This window comes from Polyodon spathula, chromosome 9 (genome assembly GCF_017654505.1).
Source record: "Polyodon spathula isolate WHYD16114869_AA chromosome 9, ASM1765450v1, whole genome shotgun sequence".
Lineage (NCBI taxonomy): Eukaryota > Metazoa > Chordata > Actinopteri > Acipenseriformes > Polyodontidae > Polyodon > Polyodon spathula.
The window spans coordinates 23,902,425-23,915,350 of NC_054542.1; the positions used below are offsets into that span (position 1 = coordinate 23,902,425).

A 12,926-nucleotide genomic window follows, 5' to 3' on the forward strand; every position below is an offset into this window, starting at 1 on the left:
TGCTGTTGAAAAGTAAAAAAAAGTATTGCTATCGTTTCAGTTTTATAAATAAGTACAGTATGTTGTAAACAGATATCTGTTCTTATGTTTATTTACATTTTCTTTTTTGATTTGTAAAATAAATGTTCATATACAGTGCCGTGAAAGTATTTGCCCTCTGTCTGATTTTCTGCATTTTTGCACATTTTTCACATTGCATTTGGTCAGATCTTTTTGTGGGTTGTAGTAGTATATAGAGGGAGTCTGAGAGAAAAAATGACACCAAAGTTTGGTGCTTCTTTCATTTGTTTGGTGTGCAAGGTAATCAAACATGCAATCTTCAGGTGTGAAAAAGTTATTGCCCCCCTAGTTAACTCAACCCAATTAAAGGGATAATTAGGGTCAGCTGTTTGAATACTTTGGTTAACAATCAGGCCTGATTTGGGCCAGCCCTGCCCAATATAAATCTGACTAACTTTGGCCCTTACCATCAGAGTGAAGTTGTCAGCACACAAGTTCTAGAGACACATCATGCCATGATAAAAAGAAATTCCTGAAGACCTCAGAAAAAAAGTTGTTGATGCCTACCTGTCTGGAAAGGGTTACAGAGCCATTTATAAGGCTCTGGGGCTCCACCAAGCCACAGTCAGACCCATATTGTCCAAATGGAGAAAGTTTGGGACAGTAGTGATTCTTCCTAGGAGTGGCTGTCCTGCCAAAAACGTAAAATTGTCCAGGAAGTCACAAAGAACCCTAGAACAACATCCAGGGATCTGCAGGCCTCTCTCGCCTTGGCTAAGGTCAGTGTTCATGATTCCACCATCAGCAACACACTGGGCAAAAATGGGATTCATGGCAGAGTACCGAGGCGGAAACCACTGCTCACTAAGGAGAACATGAATGCTTGTCTCAAGTTTGCCAAAAAGCACCTGGATGATCCTCAAGAGTTCTGGAACAAAGTTCTATCGACAGATGAGTCAAAAGTGGAACTTCTTGGCCAACATGGGCCCCGTTATGTCTGGCGAAAACCAAACACTGCATTCCACAGTAAGAACCTCATACCAACGGTTAAGCATGGTTGTCATGATTTGGTGATGCTTTGCTTCATCAGGACCTGGACAACTTGCCATATTTGAAGGAACCATGAATTCTGCTTCATATCAGAGAATTCTACAGGAGAATGTCAGGCCATCCATCCATGAGCTGAAGCAGAAGCTCAGCTGGGTCATGCAGCAAGACAATGATCCAAAACACACAAGCAAGTCTACATCAGAATGGTTGAAGAACAAGAAATTTTGGAATGGCCTAGTCAAAGTCCAGACCTAAGCCCCATTGAGATGTTGTGGCAGGACCTGAAACAAGCAGTTTATGCTCAAAAACCCACAAATATCACTGAGTTGAAGCAGTTCTGCATGAAGAAGTGGGCCAAAATTCCTCAATGGCGCTGTGAGAGACTGATCAATAACTACAGGAAGCGTTTAGTTGCAGTCATTACTGCTAAAGGTGGCGTAACCAGTTATTGAGTCTAAGGGGGCGATTACTTTTTCACACGGGGGCATTGGGTGTTGCATAACTTTCTTTAATAAATAAATTAAATAAGTATCAAACTTTTGTGCTGTTTGTTAACTTAGGGTCCCTTTTATCTAATATTAGATTTTGGTTGAAGATCTGATAACATTCATTGTCAGAAATATGCAAAATTGCAGAAAATCAGACGGGGCAAATACTTTCACGGCACTGTATATATATATATATACAGTGAACTCCAAGTGACACGTTTTTTGTTGTTTTGGCTCTGTATTCCAGAACTTTGGATTTGAAATGATACAATGACTGTTAAAGTGCAGACTGTTAGCTTTAATTTGAGTGTATTTTCATCCATATCGGATGAACCGTTTAGAAATTACAACACATTTTGTACATAGTCCCCCCATTTTAGGATACCAAAAGTATTTGGGCAGATTAACTTCATGTTTAGTACTTGGTCACATATCCTTTGCGTGCAATGATTGCCTGAAGTCTGCAACCCATAGACATCACCAGACGTTAGGTATCTTGCCTGGTGATGCTCTGCCAGGCCTGTACTGCAGCCATCTTCAATTCCTGCTTGTTTCGGGGGCTTTTTGCCTTTAGTCTTGTGTTCCGCATGTGCAATGCATCCTCAATTGGATTCAGATCGGGTGATTTACCTTGGCCAGTCAAGAATTTTCCACTTTTTGGCACTGAAAAATTCCTTGGTTGCTATGGCAGTGTGTTTGGGGTCATAGTCTTTCTGCATGATGAAGCACCGTCCAATGAGTTTGGAGGCATTTGGTTGTATCTGAGCAGACAAGTTGTTTCCATACACTTCTGAATTCATCCTGCTGCTGCCATCAGCAGTCACATCATCAATGAAGACAAGTGAGCCAGTTCCAGTTGCAGCCATACATGCCCAAGCCATAACACTACCTCCACCATGTTTCACAGATGAGGTGGTATACTTTGGATCATGGTCAGTTCCTTTTTTTCTCCACACTTTCCTCTTTCCATGACTCTGGTACAGGTTACTCTTCATCTCATCTGTCCATAAGACTTTGTTCCAGAACTCTACAGGCACTTTTAGGTACTTTTTAGCAAACTATAGCCTGGCCGTTCTGTTCTTGAGGCTTACTATGGTTTGCATCTTGTGGTGTACCCTCTGAAGTTCTGCTGGTGTACTCTTCTGCGTATGGTGGTCTTTGACACATCTATGCCTACCTCCTGGAGAGTGTTCCTGATCTGTTGAACTTTTATTAGGGGATTTTTCTTCACCATTGAAAGTATTCTTCAGTCATCCACTATAGTGGTCTTCCTTGGTCTACCAGGTCGTTTGCCATTGCTGAGCTCACCAGTGCTTTCTTTCTTCTTAATGATGTAGCAAGCAGTTGATTTTGGCACGCCTAATGTTTTGGCTATGTCTCTGATCGATTTATTCAGATTTTTCTGCCTCATGATGGCCAGCTTTACTTGCATTGACACTTCTTTAGTACTCATGTTGTCAGACACTAGCAACAGACTCCAAAGGCAAATGCAAAGCCTAGAATCAAGAGTAAACACTGACAGTTCTCTTGTGCATGCACTAACAATGCAAACAAACACACCAGCCTAATAAGAAACAGTTGTGAAGACAATTGTCCAAATACTTTTGGTACCCTAAAATGGGGGGACTATGTACAAAACATGCTGTAATTTCTAAATGGTTCATTTCAAATCCAAAGTGCTGGAATACAGAGCCAAAAGAACAAAAAATTCTCAATTTCAAATAGATTAAATTAGGATTATTTTCCACTGATCTACAAAGCCTTGAGCACCATGTCAAATCCAAAGAAAAATTCCAAAAGCTTTCAACAATTTACTAAAAATGAAAAATAGAAATTATCAAAAAGTATTCATACCCTTTGTAATTGCAAGCCTAAATTTGCTCATGTACAATATATTACCTCAACAAGTCACACAATTTGTTGATGGACTCCACCTGTGTAAGAAATTAGTGGATCACCTGCTTTAAATTAATCTGTGAGGATACATACTGCTCTCTCTGTATGGTTCCACAAAATGAAGATGAAAGAGCATTCTAAGCAAGTCGGGGATGTGACTATAGAGAAGCACAAATCTGGGGAAGGGAACAAAACCATTTGAAAGGCATTGAACATCCCTCGGAGCTCAGTGCAGTCCATCATACAGAAGTGGGAAAAATACGAAACTACCACCACACTGCCTAGATCAGGCCGCCCCTCGAAACTTAGTTGCCGGACAAGAAGGGCACTTGTTAGGGAAGCTACTGTGAGGCCAACTGAGACTCTGAATGAGTTACAGAAGTCAATGGCTGCAATGGACGATGATGTTCATGTATCCACAATATCCAAGGCATTCCACAAAAAGGGCCTTTATGGGAGAGTGGCAAAGAAGAAGGCCTGGCTGAAAAAAACCTTTCCCACGAAGAGTTTACAGAACATCACCTAGAGGATACTGCAATTATATGCCAGAGTGTCTTGTGGTCTGATGAGACCAAAGTGGAACTTTTTGGCGTGAACGCTAAGCGGTATGTGTGGCGCAAATCAAACACTGCACACCAGCCAGGTAACAACATCCTCACCGTAAAGTATGGCGGTGGTAGCATCATGTTATGGGGATGCTTTTCAGCAGCAGGGACTGGCAGTATTGTCAGGATTGATGTTAGGATGAATGGTTTACCATACAGAGCAATCCTGGATAAAAACCTGCACCTCCCCTGCAAAGAAACTCAAACTGTGGAAGAAGTTTGTCTTTCAACAACAATGATCCAAAGCACACTGCCAGAGCAACACTGGAGTGGCTTAAAATGAAGAAAATAGATGTCCTTGAGTGGCCCAGTCAGAGTCCTGACCTTAATCCCATCGAAAATCTGTGGCAAGACCTCAAAATTGCTGTCCATCACCGTTCTCCAACTAACCTGACACAGCTTGAGCAATTTTGCAAGGAGGAATGGCCAAATATTGCTCCATCACGGTGTGCAAAGTTAATGGAGACTTATCCGAAAAGACTACTGGCTGTAATAGCTGCCATAGATGGTTCAACCAAGTATTGACCCAGGGGAATGAATGCTTAAAAAATGCTGACATTTAATTTTTTTAATTTTTATTATTTTATTGTTTACTATTTTCTTTCTTTTTGGGGGGGACTCTGTGAAGAAGAATGTGTGACTCACAAATAAAAATTCCCAATCTAGTGCATCAAAATCCCAGGCTGTGAAACTGTTAAATGTGAAAAAGGGGATGGGGGCTGAATACTTTTTCAAGGCACTCTGTGTGTGTGTGTGTGTGTGTGTGTGTGTGTGTGTGTATATATGTGTATATATAATATATATACACACACACACACACACACACACACACATACGCGCGCTTCGGTTGTTCAGATGTTTGTTACATCCGACTGTTTCTCCTTTCATTATACTATTTACAGTGTTTTGAATACAGCAGTCAGAAAGACTGCTGCTGGGCTTCTAGGTAAGAGTGTATTTACAGTCCTTCTAGTGTTTAAAGGCATGTCATATGCAGACAGGCTAAAATAATTGAATCCTAGATGTAGCCCTTTCTGTTCATCAAATCAATTCCAAAATAATGAAAATCATTTTTAAAAGATATGCTATTTTATATTGTCGGACTCTGACTAAGGATCTGCTAGCCATACACTGTTTTTTTTAAGCTTTAGAACAAGTGTCAGTTCAAGATAAGTTTGATTCCAGGCATAATAAATTCCAACATTCACCAAAATTCACCATAATTACTAAATAAGAGTTTACTTAATCTGTTGGGATTGAATTATGGTTTACTATCAATAATTTGAATACCCTTTTCAAAGTTTGTAGCACATCAAATAATAGTAATAATAATAACAGAACGTGTTGGACTGGGGCACTTCGTAATACACTGTGTTTAAAATAGCAGTCGCTGTATTAAAATGAAAACTTCACCGGTTAGAATAAAATGACAACCCTTTCCAACACAGAATACAATTCCATATTTCTTTTTTTGTAGAATGGATGCTATTTTAATTAATTTTTTTAGTGGGACGAATTCAATGTTGATAAGCATAGTATAATTTAGTTTATCAAGTTATGAATTAAAAAGTCTTTGCACAACAGCGTTGTACACAACACAAATACTTACTCACACATCCAGACAAAGGGCACTATGCTAATATTACGTACATATTCGTAAATACTGCAAATTTGTAGCCTCCATCCGTCATAGAATTTTTGCGAGTGATGTACTAAACAGCTCTTTTTCGTGAACAAGTACTGTAATATCACCGCTGGTTTACAAACAGCATAAAATGATCAATTATAAATAGATTCACATTGCCAAAAGTCAAGATTTAGAACTTCCTCCTGGCAAAGATAAATGAGTGTTATAGTGAACAGAAAGAAGTAGTAGGTAGATATAATATGATCACGCTATGGCTTCTGCAGACTCCAACCACAAAGATGAAATTGACCTGTTAGTGAAAAGAAAAAAACATCAAGAAATATTATTTAACATTCTGATGGACCTAAACACATTAAGAAAATAAACATAGAAAGAAATAACTCTTGACATTAAAAAATGGCATGACCTTAGGAGGATTACAAAAAAGAAAACAGCAGAAAATAAAAAACAAACAGGACAAGCTGAATGTGATGTGTTAAATGTAGCACAGACCCTGGGCACAGCGAAAACAAACCAAAACTTTGATCTAAAAGAAAGGGTCCCCAAAAATGGTCTCCAATAAAACTAAGCTTGTTTCTATATATGGAAGTTTACCGTGGTAAATGTGCACGGTAATTCTGCAGTTTATCATGTTTGTACACGTCAGTACCCTAACCATGATCCCTATGCTTTCAGTGCTTTAACTTATGCATATTTTATTTGTGTAAGGAGGAAACAATATACTGAGTGGGACAATTCACCATAGTTATTATTATTATAATTACTATTGATTTTACTTATCCCTTTTTTCTTTTTTTAACTCAGCCATTAGTAAATGTTGACAGTTACCGAACCTTTACTGTAACACATACAAGTGGACAGTGCTGATCTCATTCAAAAAGCAAGAAAAACCTGTACTATATAATTGCTATTCCCCCAGTGAAAATTAAAAAGAGATTCCTGCAGAATGTATATTCTGATTATCCCCTGCCGCCAAAAAAACTTGTTATCTGAAACTATCTTTTGGTCAAAGGACAGTATCTGACCCTCTCTATTGGAAGTCGATTCCTAGCTAGGTTAAACACAGGAAGCAGAGAATACCTCTCAGAGAAACCTCTAGTTAAGGTAATGTTTTCAGCTGGGTGTTGCAGGGCTCTGTGCTTGGACTCCTGTTGTTTCTTATCTACATCAGTGGCTTAACTCAGGATAATTAGCAAGCTTGTAAAGTGTGTAGAATGCACAAAGGTTGTTTAGAGCTGTCCATAAAAATAACTGAATGGAGCTGAAGCAACTGTAGCAATATTTTAGAATTTCCAATCCGTGCTGTCCTGTACAATGTATGTTGTCAAAGTAGTTTTCCTCCAACCTGCATTCTAACTTGGTAGGAGTGACTACTGTGACACCCAAACTGCATGTTTTGATGCAGACAATTGCAACATAATTTACCAGCTACTGGACTTGAGTGCTGTACCAATAAAAACATTAAGAACAATTAAGAACCATATCATTCAGTACGTTTACATGACAAAGCGTTTTCCGTTTATTCGACTGTATACATGGATTGAACTTTTGGGAAAATGCAGGATATTTTCACATGCAAAGTATTGTAGTGGCCTAAGTACAATTTGAAGACCGGACGTTTCTGCGACAAAACAGAAATCAGTCCAATAACTCAAGTGCTTTATCGAAGTGTCAGGTCTTAAATTCAAAGATTGCTATCCTATACCTCTTCAGATTCCCCACAACGTGCAATCAGCCTTTCCGACAGCTCATCCTGGTCTATATTATCAGTTTTTTTGCAGACATTATTTTAAATTCTCACATAATTTTAAAGCTGGAAAACATTTGCTGCTTCACTATGGGCTATTAACAAATACATACAGACTTTAACAAATGTATTACTTTATCTCTAACTAGACAAATGGATACATACAGACTGACTATAGGTTATTATTATTTTCTGTTTTCTAAAACCATGTGCAGTAGAAAAGTGTGCACATGCGCAGTAAGCTATTTCAATAAGTTTTCCGAAAAGTGTGTTTACATGATATACATTTTGTTAGTTTTCTGAATTTATTTGGTAACTTCTAGGTGCTTGTAAGGCGTGAGTGCATTAATGGAATGTCCAGACAGTAATTTGTGTGTAAAGAAATGAATTGATTTATTATTATTTTCTCTACACAAATAAAAGCAAATAACAAAGAAAACAAAACGGCGTGAGGGAGGGGGTGCTGGAGTAATAATCCCAAATAAAGGTAGTGAAAACGTCCTTAATCGTCTTCTCTGCGTTCCCGGACATAAACCAAAGAAAGACAAAAAAATATTAGTAAAAATTTCACCTCCTATCTCCTCACTAATTCAAAACCCCCGCTGCAAAATCTCCTCTCTCCCTCCGCCCGTTACTCCGCCTATTTTACCTTCGGACCAACCCCGAACACAGTAGTACATTCCCTTTAGTATGTAACGTCCTGCCTCTGTAGTCAGTGGAACACCAATTCCCAACTGACAAGTGTCCTTATCATTCACTTGACTCCAGTGGCTGGAATTTACATACTCGTACTTCCGCCCCTCACCAAGGTGCCGCCCCTCATAAAATGACTTTCGTCATGGTCACGAGATCTTGGTAAGGGAAGTCCCGAGTTGGTTTGATGCCTTCTACTGTTGGGAGGCTCAATCACAGACCGAAACCCCTTTGACTCATCACAGTGCTGTTTTCCAAAAAGTGACTTTTGGAATATTCTGATACATTTTCCGAAAACTGTGTTTACATGACTTTTGATAGCGGAATTAGTTTCGCTTTCGCTTACTATCGGAATTCTTATGCTCATGTAAATGCACTGATTGATGGTGCTTATTATCTAGATCATGATAAGCAGCAGAGAGGAGACCCATGGGTTAAGAAAAGCAATGTAACTGGAGGAGACAGGGATGTATTTTTGTCTGTGTACAGTAAATGTGTGTTTTATGTTTGTGAATCTCAAGTGATTCCATATTGTATTTGCTTTAAGAGGGTAATGCGAAAGTGTTCATGTTTCCCATGCAGAATCACATTGTCTGTAATTTCTGTTTTATCCTGCTTAGAATAAATACTGATTGTTTTTATTGGAACCATTTAATGATCTGATAGCTCATTAAAGCATGTTGCTTTATTAAGTTGAAAAGTAACAAAACCTGTTTCACTGAAGAACCTCAGTGAGCTTAAATCAAATAGTCATTTATTACTCTATTTTGTGCACTTAAAAAAAAAAAACTAATAGAACATTCATTCATTTGCTAACCGTGTTATAAATGCTAATTTTCTTTTTTCCTTACAAAGGACCATGTCATCTGTGTGGATAATATTGCTTCTACTAGTCATGCTGTGTCCTGTCATGTCTACTGGTAAGCACTGAATTGAGCTTTTTCCCTTCTCTTGTTAAGCATTCCTGTGAGGGGAGATTATATGAATCAATATTGTTCTGAAGCATTTAAGCTGAAAACTTCATATTTTCAGTGTTATGGAAACTTTGTGATCAAATCTTATGGCAAATCTCTAGGTCAAATTTGATTGTGGGTATTGTACAAGACAAACTAACCCTATGTCAGTTCTTAGCCTGTCTCAGAAACTATTTAGAGTTGGGGGCTTCATACTGTTGCTCACATACGTATTCCGCCACTTTCTGTAATGGTCTACAATATTTTGCTCTGCTCCATTTTTGTGTACTAATATGCTCCTCCCTTCCTATTGAGTAAAACTGGACTATTTTCAGCCCGGTTTTGCTCCAAAGCAAGAGAATAGCTATTTAATGATCTGTTCCTATGGTAATGAATGGCACCCCCTTTTCAATGTTCTTGCTCTGCCAAAACAGGACCAAACAGCAATATTCATGAAAATGGAGTGAAATGAAAAGAAACATCATTAATGATAACACTTTATTACAATACGCTTCTGAAATAGATTCTTCATGCAAGTCCCAGTTAACACTTGAATGGTTATTTTTAACAACCAGTATGTTAAGGTAACATGTATGGGACTAAGGGATTTAAAGCCAAAAACAATCTTTCTTTTTTATTAATGCATCCACCTTTCCCCATTATTCCCGCCATGTTTATACAGGTACTGTATCTCAACAAATGCTTTTTGCTTCTTACCAACCTTTACACAGCAAAACCAGTAATAAGGCAGCATCAACCCTATGCCATTGCAATAGCACTTTAAACCTTATTAGAAGATGGGACACATTTAGCACAGCCTCATACTATAGTTCCTGACTATAGCATTATAAAGGGGAGCACTTATTATTACATAGACAATATCAAACTGTGTTTAACATTTGCAGGTAGTGGATGTGTTCTTGGAATTATCAGAAAATCTGTAATAATTCCCTGTGAATATAGAAATGAAGGAGTATTGGAGAGGAATAGTATTGCAGTTGAATGGAGGACACCTGACAGCTTGATAGTACACAGCTTTCTACATGGAGAAGATCAACTGGCGAATCAAGACCCACAGTATAAAAACAGAACCAAGTTTTTCAAAACTGAAGTGGAACATGGCGACTTCTCTCTCAAACTGTCTGATATTATACCTGAAGATGGGACAGACTATAACTGCTTCTTCCATAAGGATGGTTGGTCTACATCTAAACATGTGGATGCAATATGTCTCATTGTTGCAGGTGAGAAAAAAAACACTTTTTATTGAAACGCTTTGCTTTAGTAAAATGCTTATATTAGAATGCATAAACCATTAATCAATAGTGATTTTCAAGAATGTTATCAGGGTTTAGTGGGTTTCTCAAGATATCACAGAAATAAACCTGCTACAAATGTGGCGAGACCATATGCACTAGTCATGGAAATGTATTATTCACTCCAGTGTTTTCAATGTTTTCGGGGCGAAAAGATCAATGATTAGGCACTTCCATTGAGAGGGCTGATGCCTAGTTGCAGGTCGAATGTTAGCTGTGGAGATGGGAAGTGCTGACCACGGAGACGGCGGCCATGTCTGGAGTGGCGAATGCCGACTAAGTAATGATAAAGCAACCTGTTTTTCCATATCGTTGAACTAATTAAGTATTAATTGAGTAATTGAAATGATGGGGTGAATGAGGGAGTTCATGTCGTAGAAATATTGTTATGAAGCTTAAGGATGAGTTTGGGTATGTCTCCAGGTTGCTGCGCTGCTGCTGTGGTGAGAACTGCAGCTTATCTTGTGATTGTGTGAGCAAGTTTGCTGACGCGCGCTTGGGAGAAGGAGGCAACATTGAAGCTGATATAAATCTACATTTGTTATTGAGCAACGCCATACTCTCGCTTCCAGGATGTTGGTATTGTTGTCGTGCAGTGCTTTTTTTTTTTTTTTTTTTTTAAGTTTGACGAGTGGTCGATACTTATGGACCATTGGTCACATGAAAAAATATTTTGAGGAGAATCCGACAGAGTTTCCTGAAGCATATGCGAAAACCAAGCACGCAAACGTAGAACAAAAGACAAGAGCAGGAAGCAGTGCACAGCTTAAATAGAGTAGAGAGAGATTGACAGATGGGATGGCCATTGGAAGCAGCTCCGATGACAGAGAGCAGGCTGTCATCCCGTAGGTAACTGCCTTCTACTGCACCCCCTGAACTACTCATTAAAGGCTACATTTATCCACATGGTATGGGCAAACAGGTCAGTGGATGTTAGGATCCCAAGCCAAAATACGACCCCATTGGCTTGGGGTTAAATTACTTTTTTAGATGGCTGAAATCGTGTCATGTGCAGTTTGGGTTGTCTTGCAAATGATCCCCTCGAGGTGCAGAAGATTCACTTTACCCAAAGCATTTTCATCACTTTGTGTAAAAGTGAGACTGAATTATTCTCCAGGGAAATACATTAAAATAAATGTAATAAATTAAAATGTAATAATTATAGTTATCAAATGTATTTTTGACAGAAATTAATGTTTTATTTATCAGTTTTACAAAAAGCATAATAATACTCACTGGAACCGAATCCCTGATATTTGTATCCCGTTCATCAGTTCCAAAGTAGGAACCGGTTACCCAATTTCAAAGGAGTTTGTTTGCATATGCAAGTAAAGAAGATATGTCAGCAGTATTCCATAATAGCAAACATTTTATGTATGTAAATATACAGTGCAGTGAAAAAGTATTTGCCCCCTGGGATTTTCTGCATTTTTGCATATTTTTGACACTGAATGTTATCAGATCTTCAACCAAAATCTAATATTAGATAAAAGGGACCCTGAGTGAACAAATAACACAACATTTTGATACTTATTTCATTTATTTATTAAAGAAAGTTATGCAACACCCAGTGCCCCCTGTGTGAAAAAGTAATCGCCCCCTTAGACTCAATAACTGGTTACGCCACCTTTAGCAGCAATAACTGCAACCAAACACTTCCTGAAGTTATTGCTCAGTCTCACAGCACCGTGGAGGAATTTTGGCCCACTCCTTCATAAACTGCTCGTTTCAGGTCCTCCCACAACATCTCAATGGGGTTTATGTCTGGACTCTGACTAGGCCATTCCAAAACTTAAAATTTCTTGTTCTTCAACCATCCTGATGTAGACTTGCTTGTTTGTTTCGGATCATTGCCTTGCTGCATGACCTAGCTGCGCTTTAGCTTCAGCTCACAGACGGATGGCCTGAAATTCTCCTGTAGAATTCTCTGATACAGAGCAGATTTCATGGTTCCTTCAATGACGGCAAGTCATCCAGGTCCTGATGCAGCAAAGCATCCTCAAATCATGACACTACCACCACCATGCTTGACCGTTGGTATGAAGTTCTTACTGTGGAATGCAGTGCTTGGTTTTTGCCAGACATAACGGGGCCCATGTTGGCCAAAAAGTTCCACTTTTGACTCGTAGAACATTGTTCCAGAACTCTTGAGGATCATCCAGGTGCTTTTTGGCAAACTTGAGACGAGCCTTCATGTTCTTCTTAGTGAGAAGTGGTTTCCGCCTTGCTACTCTGCCATGAATCCCATTTTTGCCTAGTGTCTTTCTGATGGTGGAGTAATGAACACTGACCTTAGCCGAGGCGAGAGGCCTGCAGATCTCTGGATGTTGTTCTAGGGTTCTTTGTGACTTCCTGGACGATTTTACGCCTTGCTCTTGGAGAGATTTTGGCAGGATGGCTACTTCTGGGAAGATTCACTGCTGTCCCAAACTTTCTCCATTTGGACAGTATGGCTCTGACTGTGGTTTGGTGGAGCCCAAGAGCCTTAGAAATGGCTTTGTAACCCTTTCCAGACTGGTAGGCATCAACA

General features: G+C 39.0%; 1 protein-coding gene across 1 annotated transcript in view; it reads left to right on the top strand.

Moving 5' to 3' along the window:
• The window catches only part of LOC121320527 (ICOS ligand-like), a 40,088-nt gene that overhangs the window by 5,782 nt on the left and 21,380 nt on the right, over positions 1-12,926 (top strand). The window contains exons 2-3 of the mRNA XM_041258925.1: positions 8,983-9,047; positions 9,986-10,324. Of these exons, the coding sequence (XP_041114859.1) occupies positions 8,987-9,047; positions 9,986-10,324 (400 nt within the window). The 5' untranslated portion in view covers positions 8,983-8,986. The remainder of the gene's footprint in view (positions 1-8,982; positions 9,048-9,985; positions 10,325-12,926) is intronic.